The sequence below is a fragment of the Rhinoraja longicauda genome, chromosome 32, assembly GCF_053455715.1.
Source record: "Rhinoraja longicauda isolate Sanriku21f chromosome 32, sRhiLon1.1, whole genome shotgun sequence".
NCBI classification, from domain to species: Eukaryota; Metazoa; Chordata; class Chondrichthyes; order Rajiformes; family Arhynchobatidae; genus Rhinoraja; species Rhinoraja longicauda.
The window spans coordinates 11,562,045-11,582,044 of NC_135984.1; the positions used below are offsets into that span (position 1 = coordinate 11,562,045).

Genomic DNA, 20,000 nt, shown 5'->3' on the forward strand with positions numbered 1-20,000 from the left:
AATCACATCTCCTGGGATCTGAACTTTGTGGTATTTGTTTTCAGTCTTAACAAAGGCGGGCAGTAAACAAGCTTAGATGTGAATTATTAAATTCTTTTTTGGGGGGGCAGGAGGATTATATACAAGTGCTCCTCAACTTGCAATGGGGTTATGTTCCGATAAACCCATCGTAAACCAAAAATATCGTAAGTCGAAATGCATTTAATACGCCTGATCTCGTGGCCGGAAGCGAACTGTGGCCTGCTGCCCAGTGTTTGTACCATTGTAAAGTTGAAATATCGTAAGTCGAAGCTTCGTAAGTCGAGGAGCATCTGTACATCTTTAAGATCTAACTGTAAGTAAACTATATTTTTTGAATTAAGGTTAACACTCCTGTGCAGTACTGAGTCACTAGTGTATAATTGTCATTTGTACCGGGTCCAGAACCATAAAATTCCTACTTGCTGCAGCTTTGAAAGGCACATTAAACGGAACTGCACAAGAAATAGATATAGAATAAATGATCAGTATGCAAGTGGAGTGGACCGGGATAGTGTCAGCCGGAGTGCATAGTGCATCCTTAAGAGTGCAATGTCTATAGCATGATTCAGCAGGGTGGCTCTTGAGCCTGGAGGTAATGGTTCTCTTGCTCCTGTGCCACCACCTTGATGGTAGCGAGATGAGAATGCAAGCAGTCAGTATGTTCTCCACAATAAACCTGGAGAAGTTTAATAGAATATTTGGCGACATGCTGAATTTCCTCAAAAGTATGAGGAATTAGGATAACGAGGAAGTATTTTGGTGTCAGAAGTTATACTTTTGGTTGAGATGTTAAACCAAAGACCTTGCTTTCTTTCACTTTGTTTTTTTTCCCTCCTTTTTTTGTTCTCACACTCTCTCTTCATTCCATAATAAAACAATAAAGTTAGCAAGCTGTGCTTTCACCCATTAATGCGTAATCCAGATTCATGTAAGTGAACTAACTTTGTCTACTCTTCGAAATTCCTCTTTATGAATCTTGGTAAAACCTCAGAAGTCTTTGCTGGGTCACCATTTAACTCCACGTGATCTATCTTCACCATGTGAACACTGCCACCTTGAGGGTAATGGGGACGGGCAATTAATGTTGGGCTTGCTGGTTACATTTGCAGCCCCAGGTTGAAGAAGAATTAAATGTCCAGTTCTCTGCGTTACAGATCGTTAATGCTTTAACTGTTGCAGGTTCAGTCTCTGGAGAGCAAGAGAGAAATTGCAGTTATGATGTTGGAGCAGGCAGCTAATGAGGCAGAACTGCAGATTTGCAACTTAAGGTCAGAGTCTATTAGCTTTGAAGTTTTTTTCTCTCTCTCTCACCAATTTATTACATTCTCACCCAACTGGGCGGTGCTTTCATCGAACGGTCAGAAGGACATGGAGTAAATACAGCCCATTCATCAGGCCAGTATTCTGTGAAAGCTGAAGGGCTTTATTGGCAGACCAGCTCCAAGATGAATTGTTTTCATTCCCTTTGTGTCCTTCAACCCGTTTCAAAGGCAGCATGAAATCAAACGAGGTTTAAATTTTAGAAAAAGCCCTTTTTGGCACCGGGCAGGAACACAACACCAAAATTACTTTTGGACCGGTCTGACAAAAGGAGCAGTGCTTTTTTTTTTTCACCCATGCTTGGTTGTTAACTTTTCATAGACCTCAGCACGTGCAGGAGTTTTCTGTGTACTGAGGTCTTGAGGAATATTTTATTTTTGTTCTTAGGCCTCAGGCAGGAAGTTCTAACCTTGCACGGGAATGGCAGAGAAGATTGAATGACATCCAGGTCCAAACAGAGACTATAAAGGTGAGACTGAGATGGCAGCCGAGCTGGCAAGGGTTTGTGGGCCAGTGGCTGTAAAATTGGCCAAGTGGCCCGAAACAGGTGTCTGTGTGCAAACTGAACATCTGCCCAGGTAACGCTGCCTTTTGACAAAAAGCTGTGGCACGAGATCAGGGGAGGTGAGAGAGTAGCCACAATCTGTGTGGGAAGGAACTGCAGATGCTGGTTAACACCGAAGATAGACACAAAATGCTGGAGTAACTCAGCGGGACAGGCAGCATCTCTGGAGAGAAGGAATGGGTGGGGTTTTTGGTCGAGACCTTTCTTCAGACTGAGAGTCAAGGAAGAGGGAGACTAGAGATATGCAAGGGTAAGGTGTGAAAATGAAAGATCAAAGCAGACGTTGATCAAGGAAATGTAGAATGGTTCATTGTTAGCTGGGGGAAAGGTGAAAACGCGGCATACAATCAGAAAAATTAATCAGGAAGATGGTGAAACGAGTCAGTATGGGGGAGGGATGGAGAGAGAGGAACAGTCTTCCTGAAATACTGAGGTACAAAAAATTAGTTCAAGTCAAGTCAAATTTTATTTGTCACATAACATACACGATGTGCAGTGAAATGAAAGTGGCAATGCCTGCGGATTGTGCACAAAAAAGAATTACAGTTACAGCATATAACAGATGGTCATTTAAACCCCCAAAGGGAACTGTGGCAAGGACAGGTAAGTGGTTCGGCTGGGCCCCTTCACTATGGCGAAGGTTTCAAAATTAGTTTTTCAGGTTATCTTGGTTTATTTTATCTGTGGTTCTCTTCTCCTTTTGATCAGTAGACTTGACATGTAATTAACATATCAGACATTCACTTGGCCCTTGAGAGATTATGTTTCTCTTTTGAAGTGCTGATGACTTTGCTCTATATTCTCAGCAGTTCTTTTTGTCACAAGTTTCCTGCGCTCGTGGTTTTCTGGGTTTTTTTTCCCCTCTCCTTCCCTATGTATACAAATTTGTCCCAAAGCCAAGCTGTTTCTTTGGTAAATACTTCATCTGGCCACCAGATGGGGAGTATTTCCTGTAAGACCAATCTTCCATCTGCAGCCAGAGATCAGATTGATCACAGATTGCCTCTTTGTCTCGGGGCCAGGCTGGTGGCTTTCTTTTGGAACTTGCTGAGAAATCTGCAGCCTGGATTATTGCACCACTGTGAGGAATATTGCAAGATGTCCACAGAGCATGTGGTTCTCCATGGAGACGCAAGCAACTGCAGATGGCGCAACCTTGAGCAAAACACCAAGTGCTTGAGGAACTCAGCCGGTCAGGCAGCATCTGTGGAGGAAATGGACAGGTGACATTTCAGTCTGAAGAAAAAAACATAGGAAAAAACCCAAAGAAAATAGGTGCAGGAGTAGGCTATTCGGCCCTTCGAGCCTGCACCGCCATGCAATGTGATCATGGCTGATCATCCAACTCAGTATCCCGTACCTGCCTTCTCTCCATACCCCCTGATCCCTTTAGCCACAAGGGCCACATCTAACTCCCTCTTAAATATAGCCAATGAACTGGCCTCAACTACCTTCTGTGGCAGAGAATTCCACAGATTCACCACTCTGTGTGAAAAAAAAACGTTCTCATCTCGGTCCTAAAAGACTTCCTTCCCCCTATCCTTAAACTGTGACCCCTTGTTCTGGACTTCCCCAACATCGGGAACAATCTTCCTGCATCTAGCCTGTCCAACCCATTAAGAATTTTGTAAGTAGGGTCCTGACCTGAAACATCGCGTGTCCGTTTCTTCCTCAGATGCTGCCGGACACGCTGGGTTCCTCCAGCACTTTGTTCTTTGCATTTGCTTTCTGTTGTTAGTTGGTGTCAGTCATGGCTTAGTGAGACACGCTCTCGTCACCTTGGGCCAACAGGGTTCCAATGAAGTCGGGAACACAGAATCTAGACTGATGTAACACTGACGGTGTGTGACTCAGTCAGGCCTGTTGTCATTTGGATAAAATGCTGCGGAGGCCAATTCATTGGGTATTTTTAAGATGGAGATTGATATGTTCTTGATTAGGAAGGGCGTCAAAGGTTACAGGGTGAAGGCAGGAGAATGGGGTTGAGAGGGGAAAAATAGATCAGCCACAGTTGAATGGCAGAGTAGACTTGATGGGCCAAATGGCCTAATTCTACTCCTATGTCTTGTGGTCCTATGGTCTTGTGGTCCCTGTTGTACTTCGTGGTCCGGTATCTGTTGTACCTTTGTTATGACCCTGGACGGACCACAAGTACACGTGTTTAAAAGGTTATAATGCTGGAGCTTAAATCCAGGCTGTTTATTCCGTGGCCACCTGGAACCAGAGTGACCACCTAATCACCTCATTCTCTTATATAGACATTACTACACAGGCAAACAGAGTAGTCCTTGTGATACAACAAAGTAGTCCCTGCAATATCACAACAGTCCCCTCCATCAGGTGATTGAAGATCTTTCCCTTGTATCTTGGTCAATATTTATTCCTCTATCGCCAATAAATAGGATATGGCATGATCTTTGTTTGTAAGAGCTTGCAATGTGCGTATTCACTGTTGTTTCTCTACGTTGAACCTCAAGAGTACTACTTTGACTGTCACGTGCTTTGGGTTGTAAATGGTAACTGCAAATAACTTTTTTTTACAATTTTTAATTGTAAATCCTGCACACAGAAACAATATGAGGATCACATTCGGATGATCAGGAATGGTGCAAAACTCAACAGTCTTCCGCCCATACAGATGCCACCACTGCCACCACCTCCTGCACAGGTAATCGTTAGGAAGCTAACACTTAACGACATTTTTTATTTAGTCACTCAAGGGATGAATGAATGAATGAATGAATAAGTTTATTGGCCAAGTATGTGCACATACGAGGAATGTGCCTTGGTGCTCCGCTCATAATGACAACACAAACATACAGTTAACAATTAAGAATAAAGCATAAACACATCAAAACAATAAGGATACAACATTACGGTCTAAACATGTGGGTGAAAATAAACCAGAGCAAAAAAGAGACTACAGACCTTGGTTATTGAGTGGAGCTACTACTCGTGGAAAGAAGATGTTTTTATGTCTGGCTGTGGCTGCTTTGACAGTCCGGAGTCGCCTTCCAGAGGGAAGTGCTTCAAAGATTTTGTGGCCAGGGTGAGAGGGGTCAGAGATGATCTTGTCCGCTCCCTTCCTGGTCCTTGCAGTGTACAGTTCGTCAATGGGGGGAAGGTTGGGGGTGGTGCTGGTAATAGGGTCTGTCCCTAATCCCCCTTAGTTTGAGGAGGCAGTTACGATCTGAAGTCACATGTAGGACAAAGCAGATGATGGGAATCTAATTGTTTCGTGATTGCTGTCCGAGAGGCCTGATGTTTTACTTTAAAATTACTAATTGATGTAATTGCTTAAATTTCAAACTCCCCAGTGAGATGTGAACCTGTGTCTCTGGGTCAGTCATCAACAATCCTGCCTGCTAGTCTGGTGACTAACCACAATGAGGCTACTGTTCCTCTCATTAACTTAAAAAAGAAATAGTTTCCCCATCAAACGATGATGGTATCTGATAGTCAGCAATCTCCTGAGTGAAATTCTCTTTCTCCATAGCGGTAATTTGTCTAAATTAAGTAATCCATTAAAATGGTGACAGGACCAATTTGATAAGTATGTGTTAAATCAGGGAACAAAGGAAATAATAATTTCTCGAGCTTTTTATCAAGTGCTGCATTATCCAACCCCACAAGCCCTCTATTCCATTGTAAAGTAGTGCCTGGACTCTTCCCTCTGCCAATATGATTATTTTCCGTTCAAAAATCCATTGATTTTGGTCTGGAAGGTACTGAACACTCCAAAGATCCAGATCTCTGGAGTAGAGAATTCCAAAGATTCTTAACCCTCAGTGTAATCTCACTTCTCCGCACGCCAGTTATAATTAGCCCATCTCTCATCAAGCAGTGTCCCATAGCTCCACACTGTCCAGCCAGACAGAACCGTCTCTCGCCATTGAGGCCCTCTTAAGAATTTTCTTTTATATTTCAATGCGTTCCCTTTTCCTCTCTTATACTCCAGGCAACATAGACTCTTGCTATTTATTTCCATTGGATCAACCATTTTCATACCACACGTCTAACTAGCTGCATCACAAAAACACTGGCTTGCATTTCCTCAGTGATTCTTCTGGTTTTCTATTATAAACTCGGATCAGACTGCTTCCGAAATTCCCAGGTCCTCTATTTTATTGAACGTTATCTCATTTAAAAGGTCATTACTCTGAAGTATGCTGCAGCAATTTGATCAGGTGTGCTCTCCTATTGACCACTATTGACAAGTGTAGTTGCAATGAAGAACGTCCTTGGATTTATGCCTTGTGTAGACTGTATGTTCAGAGTGTGTGGAGTCACTGGTAATGACAGGGTTTATTGTCTGTAACTGAGTGACAATAGACAATAGGTGCAGGAGGAGGCCATTCGGCCCTTCGAGCCAGCACCGCCATTCAATGTGATCATGGCTGATCATTCTCAATCAGTACCCCGTTCCTGCCTTCTCCCCATACCCCCTGACTACGCTATCCTTAAGAGCTCTATCCAGCTCTCTCTTGAATGCATTCAGAGAATTGGCCTCCACTGCCTTCTGAGGCAGAGAATTCCACAGATTCACAACTCTCTGACTGAAAAAGTTTTTCCTCATCTCAGTTCTAAATGGCCTACCCCTTATTGTTAAACTGTGGCCCCTTGTTCTGGACTCCCCCAACATTGGGAACATGTTTCCTGCCTCTAACGTGTCCAACCCCTTAATAATCTTATACGTTTCGATAAGATCTCCTCTCATCCTTCTAAATTCCAGTGTACCATGAGTGCCCATGAACTAAGGAGCCAGTTAAAGATTTGGCCACAATGGTGGGTCTGGGGTCTCGTGTAAGTATGACAGATTTCCTCCCCTCAAGCACAAGAGTAAATCCGAAGGATTTTAATGACGATTCGATTAGTTTTGCAATTATTGGCACTGTGACTAGCTTTCTTTTACGTTCCATTTTAATTACTTGAATAATAGGTTTGTATCATTGCCAACTCTGTTCTGTTCCTCTGTTCTCTATTTCTTTGTTCATTCCACACCTGCCATTGGGAAGAAGGTAATGGTAGGCTGATAACTGTAACGTCCAATTGCACTACTATTGTTTGTATTTTATATGGGCGTGTGTGTGTATATATATATATATATATATATATATATATATATATATATATATATCTATATACTAAAACTCTCGTTTGTTATCTTGTTTGTGACTCAACTTCAGCCAAAACATTACACGATAGCACAACAATTTTAGGCCCACCTTACTCACCGTCGTCACTTTAATGGTAAAAATGGTAGTTTTATTGAAATTTGTGTTATATTTTTTAAGTTATTCACATTTTAAAGTTTAAATCGATCTCCTGGGGAGGGAGGGGGAGGAGGGAGGATAAGGGGGATGGCGTGGGGGGAGGAGGGGGGGGAGGGGAGGAGGGGGGGGGGGGAGGAGGAGGGAGGGGGAAAGGGGAGGGTGCTGCACCAATGCAGGAGAGATTTGGGCCCAACAGGTCCACTTGGTTTAGTATATATATAAAATGTGTATATATGCACACATAAACACATTGAACAGTTTTTCTCGTTTAGTACATTGTTTACGGTGTACTAGTTTTACATATTCTGTTGTGCTGCTGCAAGTAAGAATTTCATTGTTCTTTCTGGGACACGTGACAATAAAACACTCTTGACTATCTCGAGCCCAAGGATGGTAATTCTTTGTGTTTTTCCTTTCAACCCGCAGCCTGATCTACCGTCCCAAGCAAACTGGCACCCCTCTCCCACGCTGCCTCCCTATTTCCCCAGTAGCATGCCTCCGTCGGCGGCATTTCCCCCGGTCGCCTTTTACCCGCCACACCTTCCGCCTGCTCCAAGGTTTCCGCCAGGATTGGGGCCTCCGGCGGAGGTTAACACTCGCGGCACTCCACCTGTTGCCAACCCGGCCTCCAAACTGGAAAAACTCTTCGACAAACTGGAGTTAAAGTTTCCACACTGCAGCAGGTATGATGATCGTCTCAAACCAGAAGTTTGTTCTGGCTCGCTGGCAATTTTCATTATATCTTAAGTGGCTATGACCCTCACGGAGCTTTGTATGCCATCTTCTCTCCCTCCGAGTCTTTTTCTCAGGGAGTGCAGACTCTATTTTGCAATCTGCCAACTTTAACCATGGAAAATCGCAGTGTTTAATGAGGGCGGGTGCAGGAATTGAGGATGGAACTGATTGTCCAACAGAGGTGCAACAGGTTGGACAGTGGTACAGAAGTAGAATGCTGGTTGTACAACATGTTGGTGAGGCTGCATTTGGAGTATTGTGTTCAGACTTGATCACTCTTCTGCAGGAAAGATGTTGTTAAGCTGGAAAGAGTGCAGAGAAGATTTACCAGAATGTTGCTTGGACTTGAGGGCCTGAAGGCCTATCTGGAAAGGTTGGGCATGCTGGGACATTATTCCTTGGACCGCAGGACGATGAGGGATGATCTTATAGAGGTGCATAAGATTATGACGGGAATAGAAAGGATGCATGCATAGAGTATTTTACCCAAAGTAGGGGAATCAAGAACCAGAGGAAGTAGGTTTAAGTGAGTGGAGAACGATTTAATAAGAGGTAGTTGAGGCTGGTACTATTAACAACATTTAAAATACATTTGGGCAGGTACATGAATACAAAAGGCTTTGAGGTATTTGGACCAAACGCAGGCAGGTGGGACTAATGTAGGTGGGCATCTTGGTCGGCATGAGCAAGTTGGGCTGAAGGGCCTGTTTCTATGCATTTTGACTCTGATTCTATGACTGTGGCTAAGTAGATTGCTTCCTTACACTCGTGGCCAGAGATCGATCCAGACCTCCAGTACTGACTGTGTGGAGTTTGCATGTCATTGCTTTGACTTCTGATGTTGTATCCCCGATGCACTGCTTTCCTCCCATTTCCAAAGACTCCTGGGCTTTGCTGGTTGAGTGCCACTTTGAAATGCCCCGACTGTGTAGATGGGGGAAGAACTGATTGGAGAGGTGGATATTAATGCAAAGTTATATGGTGGTCATTTAAAAACTGACGTGCGTTGGAACAACTTCTAGCTAAGGTGGCGAATCTCTGGAATTCTCTGCTGCCGGAGCGTTGTGGGGTGTTTAAATAGGAAGCTTAGAAAAAAGCTTGAAAGATTAAGGAATCCAAGCTATGGGGGACAGGCATAGAAGAGGAGAGGAGGATCATACATGATCATATTGAATGGTGGGGTAGGTCTGTTGGGCCAAGTCATCCACTCCTGCTCATAACCTCCTATGTTACAATACAAGGAGACTTAGTCAGGAATGAGAATCGCTCTCTGTGGCAATGTAGACCCTGATGGGATGAAAAGTCTTCTCTCTATTTCATGAAGGGCTACATAATTCTTAGTTTTAGTTTAGAGATAGAGGGCAAAAACAGGCCCTTTGGCCCACCGAGTCCATGCCGTCCGGTGATCCCCACACACTAACACTGTCCTACGCACACAAGGGACAATTTACAATTTCACCAAGCCAATTAGCGTACACACCTGCACGTCTGGAGTGTGGGAGGAAACCGGAGCTCCTGGGAAAAAACCCAGGCAGTCACAGGGAGAAAGTACAAACTCAATAGTCGTTTATTTGTCACATACACATAAATGTGTAGTGAAATGAAACATTACCCGCAGTTCAACAATAAGACCAATAAGAATAATCAATAAAAATGCAATAACACATACAATCATAAACTAACACCAAACAAATAGAAACATCCATCACAGTGAGTCTCCTCCAGTCCCTCCTCACTGTGATGGAAGGCCAGAATGTATTTTTCTCTTCCCTGCCGTCTTCTCCCGCGGTCAGGATGTTGGAGTTGCCACGTCGGGGCTCCCGACGTTGAAGCCCCCGCTGGGCGGTGAAAGGTCCGAGGCGGGCCAACCGAAGCCCAGCGATTCGGGGTGGGCGAAGACGCTGCCTCCGCCGCTGCCGGAGCTCCCGATGTCGGCCCCCATCCAGGAGCCTGCGGGCTTCCGACATCCACGCGGCCCGCGCCGGAGCCTCCGGAGACGAGTCGCAGCCGCTCCCGCAACATCCGAAGGCGGCCAGCGCCACAGGTGGTGAGTCCGGGCCGCGGGCTCTGCGAACCAGAGCCCCAGGTGGTCCCAGGTGCATGGCCGGTGGTAGGCCGCAGCGGGAACGGAGACACGACACAGAAACAAAGGTCGCGTCTCCGTTCGGGAGAGAGAATTATACAGTTCCCGTTCCCTCCCACCCCCCCCCCCAACATAACATACAAACACTACACCATATTAAAACTACAATTCATACAAAACAACACAAAATACAAATACAGACGGACTGCAGGCAAGCCGCAGCTGCGAGGGCAGCGCTGGCTCCTCCTCCGTGCAGACAGCACCTGTAGTCAGGATCGAACCCGGGTCTCTGGCGCTGTCAGGCAGCAACTCTACCGCTAGGCCACCATGCTACCCTATAACTAACTCTTTGCCATTCTCACCAGACTGCAGCTGATGCACATCCTACAGCGGATAAAGACTTCACGCGGGACGATTGCTGGCCTGTCGGTGGAGGAACTAGTCCAGCAAGTAGCCGAATGTCTCGGTGATCCAGACCAGGTAACCTCCAGAGCCAAAGTACAAACCAGCAAATGTGCAATTAGTACCTTAACAAGATATTTTCTCATCAATATATGACTCTGATGTGCATTGAATCTGACCTACTTTCTAGATAGTTTTCATTTGGGCCAAAGCTGCTGCTGTCATTAAAAGTTTCAGTTTAGTTTATTGTCACGTGTACCGAGGTACAGTGAAAAGCTTTTGTTGCGTGCTAACCGGTCAGCGGAAAGACAATACATGATTCCAATTGAGCCATCCACAGTGGACAGATACATGATGAAGGGAGTAACGTGAATAACGTTTAGTGCATGATAAAGTCCAGTAAAGTCCGATCAAAGGTAGTCTGAGGGTGATGCTGTCGTGAAGCAATTGGTGACGACGATTTCAGAGTGTTCAGTTTAGTTTATTGTCACGTGTGACCGAGGTACAGTGTAAAGCATTTGTTGCGTGCTATCCAGTCAGCGGAAAGACAATACATGATTACACTCGAGCCATTTACAGTGTACAGATACATGATACACGATACGTCTGACCGAGAACAGGAAGTTTGATGCAAGGCCAGGATAGTGTTTGTGCGCTCACAGCATTTGGTTAACGCCACTGGCAACAAGATCAGTTACTCAGAAAATGGTCCATTTAGTGACCAGAGGAAACAAACAAAATTGCAGCAAATTTTTCCCCATCCATATTTCCTCAGAAATGCAAAGATTGCCAGATAGTTAGGTAGTAATTTGTATGTTTCACTCTTGGTTACATCAGCTTGACTGATAGTAGAATTACCCAGTCATATCCAATAGTGTTTTTTTTTAGATTTTAGATTTAGAGATACAGCGCGGAAACAGGCCCTTTCGGCCCACCAAGTCCGCGCCGCCCAGTGATCCCAGCACATTAACACTATCCTACACACACTTGGGACAATTTTTACATTTACCCAGTCAATTAACCTACATACCTGTACGTCTTTGGAGTGTGGGAGGAAACCGAAGATCTCGGAGAAAACCCACGCAGGTCACGGGGAGAACGCACAAACTCCGTACAGACGGCGCCCGTAGTCAGGATCGAACCTGAGTCTCCGGCACTGCATTTCGCTGTAAGGCAGCAACTCTACCGCTGCGCCACCGTGCCGCCAACATTACCACGCGCATCCTTTCGAGAAAATGTGAAGTATTGATTTATTGAGAGAGTGCAGAAGTTTAAATGTTTGCTCAATGCAACATTTTTCTGATACTGATGAATCTCGTTAAAGTGTATTTTCGTTCCCCACTGCAGTGTCTGCCTTCGGGCCCCCCTCGAGTCCCTGTCGGCATGCCTGGGCACTTCCCACCAGCTGCTGCTCAGACCACTCCTTACATGGCCGTGCCCAAAGGTAAAAGTGGACGCCTGCCTTCGTGCCAAGAGAGACCCGCGCTGGTTAGTGAACTCGCCGTCTTTACAGAGATGATTTTTGTACACTACTCTACGCCTTGTTGTGACTTCACGTCTGTAGGACGTTACTTTCCAGAGACACAAGGAATTGCAAGATGCTGAAATCTTTGGCAAAACACAAAATACTGGAGGGCGGCACAGTGGTGCAGCAGTAGAGTTGCTGCCTCACAGAGCCAGAGAGCGGGGTTTGACCCCGACTACGTGTGCTATCTGTACAGAGTTTGCACGTTCGCTCTTTGACCGCGTGGGTTTTCTCCGGGTGCTCCGGTTTCCTCCCACATCCCAAAGACGTGCGGGTTTATAGGTTAATTGGCTTCTTTAAATTGCGTCCAGTGTGTAGGATAGAATTAGTGTACACGTGATTGATGGTAGGCGTGGAATCAGTGGTCCGAAGGGCCTGTTTCCACATTGTATCTCCAAAACTAAAATTCAGTGGGTCAGGCAGATGCTGCCAGCTAAGTTGCACCAGCACTTAGTGTGTTACTGTCCAGATACTTGCAGAGTTGCATGCTTGATAATCAGTTGGGGGTGCCACGAGTCTAGGTTTATGTCCAAATAATGTTTGGTGCAGTAATATGAGGAGTTGTTTTTGTTGTCGATTTACTGTGGCTTAGTTGTACATACTATAAGACCCCAGTTAAAATAGCTAGGATACGCTACAAAATGCAGAGCCTGGGTGCGAATCACACAAAATAAATAGACAGCAACCGGAAACGATAATGTGCTGTTATATTGTTAACATTAGTGTGGTTTTAAGAGCATTTAAATATAACTCGCTCGGCTGGTTAACGCTTGCCTTATTTTCATGACTTGGTTTAAACAATTTGATTAAAAAATATTCTAATTGGCGAGTATTCCCATTGGCGTTAATGTGAATAGTGTTTCTCTGACCTCAGGTACCTGGCAGCCCCCGACTGTGTTTGATGTGTCAGAAGGTCGTGCTGGTGGGTGAAGTGCATCAAATGGCCTGTTCCCACATTGTCCACAAAGAGGTGAGGGTCCCGTCTCCCGTCAGTCGGCACTCTGATCTTTCACTTTTATGTGCGGGCCAAAGTTTCTTGCACCGAGAGTGATCGGTGCCTGGAATGTAAGAAAATAACTGCAGGTGCTGGTACAAATCGAAGGTATTTATTCACAAAATGCTGGAGTAACTCAGCAGGTCAGGCAGCATCTTGGAGAGAAGGAATGGGTGACGTTTCGGGTCGAGACCCTTCTTCAGACTGATAACAGGTGTCTTCAGACAGGTGTCTGGAATGGGCAACCAGGGGTAGTGGTGGAAGGAGAAATGGTGGTGGCTTTTTAGAGGCTTGTCGACAGGAACATGGCTGTGCAGGGAATGGAGGGGGAGGGAGGCAGAGGAGATTAGCTTGACTTGGTGTCATGTTTGGCACCGACATTGTGGGTGAAGAGTGTTCTAGTGTTGCAGTGTTCTCTGTGTCTATGCAGGCCTGTTATGCTGCTGCAAGTAAGAGTTTCATTGTTCCATTGTCGATACATTTGACAGTGAAACAATCTGGACTCTCTCTGTTCTATCAGCTGTGATGTACTTGGTACCACCCTGCCATCTTCATCGGAGACGTGCGCGGCTGATACCCCAGTGGGGAGCAGCACTATCGGACGTGATATCTTTCTGATAAAATATTAAATCGAGACCCAATCTGCTCAGTTGGATATTGTGAAGAGCAACAGGGAAGAATCCAGGCCATTATCAATCAGTGTTTCTCAAACATTGTTGCTGTTTGTGGGAGTTTGTTTGCACAAAGTATATGCCACATTTCAAGGGTCACAACCATGACCACCCTTCAAATGGCCATAAATAGCTTCAAATGGCCATGAATTACTTCCTTAGGCTTAGTACTTCCTTAGGAAATTTGGCACGTCCCCAACACCTCTCACCAACTTCCACAGATGCGCCATAGAAAGCATTTTATCGGGACGCATCACAGCATGGTTGGGGAACAGCTCCATCCAACACCTCAAGAAATTGCAGAGAATTATGGACACAGCCCGGACCACCACACAAAAACCAGCCTCCCTTCCATTGAAGATAGACTCAAAATGCTGGAGTAACTCAGCAGGACCAACACCATCTTTGGATAGAAGGAATGGCGATGTTTCGGGTCGAGACCCTTCTTCAGAGTCCCTTCCAGTGACTACATTAACACCACGCTGCCTCGGCAAGGCCACCAGCATAATCAGGGACCAGTCTCACCCTGGTCACCCCCTTCCCTCCCCCCCCCCCCCTCTCCCATCAGGCAAGAGGTACAGAAGTGTGAAAACACACACCTCCAGATTCAGGAACATTTTCTTCCCAGCTGTTATCAGGCAACTGAACCATCCTATCAACCATCTTGTGATAAATTTTGGGCACTATATCTGAGGAAGGATGTGTGGCTCTGGAGAGGGTCCAGAGGCGGTTTACAAGAATGATCCCTGGAATGAGTAGGTTAACATTAGGAACGTTTGATGGCATTGGGCCTGTATTTGTTGGAGTTTAGAAGAATGAGGGTGGACCTCAATGAAACATCCAGAATAGAGAAAGGCTTGGATAGAGTGGATGTGGAGAGGATGTTTCCACTAGTGGGAGAGTATAGGACTAGAGGTCATAGCCCCAGGATTAAAGGACGATCTTTTAGGACGATTAGGAGGAATTTTGTTAGTCAGAAGTTGGTGAATCTGTGGAATCCTTTGCAGCAGAAGGCTGTGAAGGCAAAGTTAGTGGATCTATTTAAGTCAAGTCAAGTCAAGTCAATTTTATTTGTATAGCACATTTAAAAACAACCCACGTTGACCAAAGTGCTGTACATTTGATTAGGTTCCAATAGAAAAAAAAAAATGAAAACATACAGTAGCACGCAAACAGTTCACAGCGCCTCCTCAATGAGCCTCAAACGCTAGGGAGTAGAAATATGTTTTGAGCCTGGACTTAAAGGAGTCGATGGAGGGGGCAGTTCTGATCGGGAGAGGGATGCTGTTCCACAGTCTAGGAGCTGCAACCGCAAAAGCGCGGTCACCCCTGAGTTTAAGCCTAGACCGTGGGATAGTGAATAGCCCCAAGTCGGCCGATCTGAGGGACCTGGAGTTAGAGAGGGGGGTTAGAAGATTTTTGATGTAGGGGGGGGGAGTGTCCATTTAGGGCTTTATACGTGAAAAGGAGGAGCTTGAAGTTGATTCTGTACCGTACAGGGAGCCAGTGGAGAGAGGCCAGAATCGGGGTGATGTGGTCCCTTTTACGGGTACCCGTCAGGAGTCTCGCTGCGGCGTTTTGGACCAGTTGCAGGCGGGACAGGGAAGATTGGCTGATCCCAGTGTATAGGGAGTTGCAGTAGTCTAGGCGGGAGGAAATGAAAGCGTGAATGATTTTTTCTGTGTCGTCGAATTTGAGGAAAGGTTTGATTTTAGCTATGGTTCGAAGTTGGAAGAAGCTGGCTTTTACCACAGCGTTGACTTGCTTATCAAATTTTAATGCAGAGTCAAATATCATGCCGAGGTTTTTGACATGCGGTTTGACTAGGCAGGATAGGCTTCCAAGACTGCCTGTTATCAATTTGATGGAGTCGGGGGGGCCGAATAGGATGACCTCAGACTTGCTCTCATTTAATTGGAGGAAGTTCTGTGCCATCCAACATTTTATGTCCTCAAGGCAGTGTGAGAGGCTGTTTAAATTTGACTGGTTGTTGAGAGGATGCTGGGACCAGCTATTGCAATGACATCCTTCAGAAGGGCAGTGGGGGCAGGATCAAGGGGGCAGGTTGCAGGTTTCATAGCGGAGATAAGCTTTGCAAGGGAGGATAGAGTGACGGGTTGGAAGCAGTCCAATTTAGATGAACAGACTAGTGAGACAGCTAGGTCACGGGTGGGAGGGGAAATGTTCATTCTAATATTCTCAACTTTGTTTAAGGCAGAGATAGATAGATAGATAGATTCTTGATTCGTGTGGGTGTCAGAGGATATGGGGAGAAGGCAGGAAAATGGGGTTGGGAGGGAAAGATAGATTAACCACAATTGAATGGTGGAGTAGACTTGATGGGCCGAAAGACCTAATTCTACTCCTATCATTTATGATCTTATGATCTATCGAGCAGTCAAAATAGCAGTACTAGCAGATAGCAGTACTATCTACCCCAGTGGAGACCCTCAGACTATCTTTAATCGGACTTTACTGGATTTTATGTCATACTAAGTGACGTTCACGTTATTCTGTTTATCATGTATCTGTACACTGTGGATGGTTCGATTGTAATCATGTATAGTCTTTCCACTGACTGGTTAGCACGCAACAAATGCTTTTCACTGTACCTCGGTACACGTGACAATAAACTAAATCAAACTAAATTGTTTTGGGTTGCTGTAAAACAATCCATAAGTTGCACATATTATAAAGCTTGGTAAAAAAATGTAATCAATTTTTGGGTGTGAAATATTTCACTAGCTGGCAACATAAATAATTAATAGATATGGTTTAAAAAAAAAAGCCACGGATCGAGAGGCGGCACGGTAGCGCAGCGGTAGAGTTGCTGCTTTACAGCGAATGCAGCGCCGGAGACTCAGGTTCGATCCTGACTACGGATGCTGCACTGTAAGGAGTTTGTACGTTCTCCCCGTGACCTGCGTGGGTTTTCTCCGAGATCTTCGGTTTCCTCCCACACTCCAAAGACGTACAGGTTATGTAGGTTAATTGGCTGGGTAAATGTAAAAATTGTCCCTAGTGGGTGTAGGATAGTGTTAATGTACGGGGATCACTGGGCGGCACGGACTTGGAGGGCCGTAAAGGCCTGTTTCCGGCTGTATAGATATGATATGATATGATATGAGAGTGTTTAATTGTCATGTGTTCTGGGAAAGGAACAATTATATTCTCACAGGCATGTCAACACAACAACACTACAATAAACATACAGTAATTAAGAGTTGAACCCACTGCTAATGCTGTGAGGCAGCAGCTCTACTTAAGACCACAAGACCATTAGATGTGGGAACAGAATTAGGCCATTCAGCCCATGGAGTCTACTCTGCCATTCATTCATGGCTGATGTAGTTTTCCCCCTCAACCCCATGCTCCTGCCTTTTCCCCGTATCCTTTGACATTCTTGCTAATTAAGAACCTATCAATCTCCGCCGTAAAAATTTCCCATGTCTTGGCCCCCACAACTGTCTGTGGCAATGAATTTCACAGATTCACTACCCTCTGGTTAAAATAAATTCCTCCTCATCTATTTGTTGTTCTGCTGTTCTATTCTGTCACTATCTTCCATACCATAAGTCTCCTCACTGCAGTACAGCAATGTTCAGTCTTGCGCTTCATGAAGTTAACCTGTTTACTGCCATACTGTATACTGACCTCAGTATACTCGGGAGTGGCACTGAACAGGTTAAGGAGGTGGCTTGCCAGTGGCTTTGAAGTTTGGTTGCAGAGGCTAGCCACAGGATGGACACAGAGGACAGGGATGCCTCTTCTGTTCATTATCTTGCTCCTTCCCCTTCGTACAACTGATTGCATTTTGCATCTGACCTAAGTTGTGAACTTAAGTTGTGTGTTGGAACTGACCATCTAGGTCAATGCAGGCAGCTTCCAGCTTGGCAGGCTGTTAATGATCCCTTCCAGAAGGTCATGCTGACAGAATACAGTTTCCCACAGTTACTGCTTTCATTTCCAAACAAAATGCACAGCATCCACTGAGGGAACTATAATGATCAAGCCACTTCTGTCCCTGCAGATAATTGAGTAAGCCTTCAGAATATGCAGTGGGATTTGTACGATGTGACATTTGCATTATTATTCTAGCTCTAGATGTCTCATTTATTTGGCAATCTCTCTCCTTTTTTAAAAAGCATTATTTCCCCTTCTTGCCCTCACCTCCCCACCCTTCAGTGCATCAAGTTCTGGGCACACACCAACAAAAACAGCAGCTGTCCTTTCTGCCCCACACCGCGGTGATGGACCGGTCCTGGACTCTCGGGCAGCAAGAGATGGAGGACGATGGAATTGGACTTTGAGGATTGTGCCAGCACCGAACAACATGAACGGTTTACGTTATGAGAAAGGAGCCACATCGTGGGGAATAGATGGACGAGTTTGTGGCATGTTGGCCAGCTAGACTAAATTGACACCAGAGTTCTGCAAATGTTGTAAATGACGTTGAAGGCGATATTATACTAGGTCATCATTCAGCTCCTCTCCTGGGTCTTAAGGCTGGCATTGCGTGTTTCAGCTACCTGAAGGATGTAGGTATGTTGGAGCGATGAAGAGTGATCAACACAAAACATTAACTCTGATTCATTCTCCACAGGTACTGCTTGACCAGCTGAGTACCTCCAGCACAATTTTCTCCTTATTTCAGATTTCCAGCACCTGCGGTATTTTTGATATTTTTACAAACAATTATTGTTTATTGTTGTTCACCATATTTTGAATGGGGTAAACTTTATTTACCTGATTGCTGTTTGGAAGCAGCAGTACACAGGCTGTGAGATGTTCCTGATATGATTTGTCTGGGTTGAGGTTCTGCTGCACTAAACCAAAAGCAATTAATACGATTCCAAAGAATGGACCCTCCAGAACCATCTCCAAGTCTCTGGAAATTTCTCTAAATCTTGTCTCTTATAAAGTCATACAGCATGGCCCAACTCGTTCATGCCAACCAAGCTGCTCTATCTAAGCTATTCCCATCTGACCATGTTCGGCCCATATTCATCCAAACCTTTCCTATCCTTTTAGCTTTCCAAATGTCTTTGCAATGTTGTTATTTTACCTGCCTCAGCTATTTTTTTCTGGCAACTCATTCCATATACCTACCACCCTCTGAGTGGAAAAGATTGCCCCTCAGGTTCATACTAAATCGTTTCCCTTTACCTTAAAACTATGCCTTCTAGTTCTTGATTCCAATGCCCTGGGGATAAATACATTGTGTATTCACCGTGTCTATTCCCCTCATGATTTTGTACACATCTGTCAAATGATCCTTCTGTCTCCTGCACTTTGAGGAATAAAGTCCTAGTCTGCCAAACTACTCCCTATAGCTCAGGCCCTCTTGTACCAACAACCTCCTCATAAATCTTCTCCGCACCCTTTCAAACTTAATGGCATTTTTTTTTATGGAAGGGTGACCAAACGTGAACACAATCCTCCAAGTATGGCCTCATCAAAGCTTTGTACAACTATAATATAACATTTCTTAACTTCTGTACACCATTCCCTGACTGATGAGGGCCCCGGTGCCAAAAGATGTTTCTTAACGGCACGGGTGGCACGGTAGCGCAGCGGTAGAGTTGCTGCTTTACAGCGAATGCAGCGCCGGAGACTCAGGTTCGATCCTGACTACGGGTGCTGTACTGTAAGGAGTTTGTACGTTCTCCCCGTGACCTGCGTGGGTTTTCTCCGAGATCTTCGGTTTCCTCCCACACTCCAAAGACGTACAGGTATGTAGGTTAATTGGCTGGGTAAATGTAAAAATTGTCCCTAGTGGGTGGATAGTGTTAATGTACGGGGATCACTGGGCGGCACGGACTTGGTGGGCCGAAAAAGGCCTGTTTCCGGCTGTATATATGATATGATATGATGATATTAACTGAAGACGTATCTGAGTTGACTAATTTAAAATAAAAAGCGTTAAAGTGGATGGTTTACTGTGTGATCATAAATCATAAGGTCATAAGTGATAGGAGCAGAATTATGCCATTGGGTCCATCAAGTCTACTATGACATTCAATCAAAGTTGATCTATGTCTCCCTCCTAACCCCGTTCTCCTGCCTTTTCATGTATGCTGCGAATACCTCTATTATGTTTAGGTCTGGTGGTTAATCATATCTCATTTTCCCTTGAGGGTTTATTTTAACGTTTTATATGGATACTATTGAGGTAATTTTGGGGCATAATTTGGACATCTCAAATCTGAACTCCTTTGGTAATTGGATGTTTCAAACAACATTCATAATCTGAAAATTTCCCTCCACCGCCCCTCCCCAATCTCATTCACCCTTTTCACTCTGGGGATGGATGCCTCCCTCCCCCTCCCCCTCCAGCTGACCCCTGACCCAAGGGCTAAGGTTAACGTATAGCATCAATCCTTGTCCTACATTGCCACAAGCACAGAAGGA

At 45.0% G+C, this 20,000-nt stretch overlaps 1 protein-coding gene across 1 annotated transcript in view; it reads left to right on the forward strand.

Annotated features, from left to right (window-relative positions):
• The window catches only part of rnf214 (ring finger protein 214), a 44,001-nt gene extending 24,497 nt beyond the window's left edge, over nucleotides 1-19,504 (forward strand). The window contains exons 9-16 of the mRNA XM_078426611.1: nucleotides 1,201-1,289; nucleotides 1,729-1,810; nucleotides 4,476-4,574; nucleotides 7,606-7,862; nucleotides 10,363-10,477; nucleotides 11,747-11,887; nucleotides 12,799-12,894; nucleotides 17,775-19,504. Coding sequence (XP_078282737.1) covers nucleotides 1,201-1,289; nucleotides 1,729-1,810; nucleotides 4,476-4,574; nucleotides 7,606-7,862; nucleotides 10,363-10,477; nucleotides 11,747-11,887; nucleotides 12,799-12,894; nucleotides 17,775-17,840 — 945 coding nt within the window. The 3' untranslated portion in view covers nucleotides 17,841-19,504. The remainder of the gene's footprint in view (nucleotides 1-1,200; nucleotides 1,290-1,728; nucleotides 1,811-4,475; nucleotides 4,575-7,605; nucleotides 7,863-10,362; nucleotides 10,478-11,746; nucleotides 11,888-12,798; nucleotides 12,895-17,774) is intronic.
• The last annotated feature ends 496 nt before the right edge of the window (nucleotides 19,505-20,000 follow it).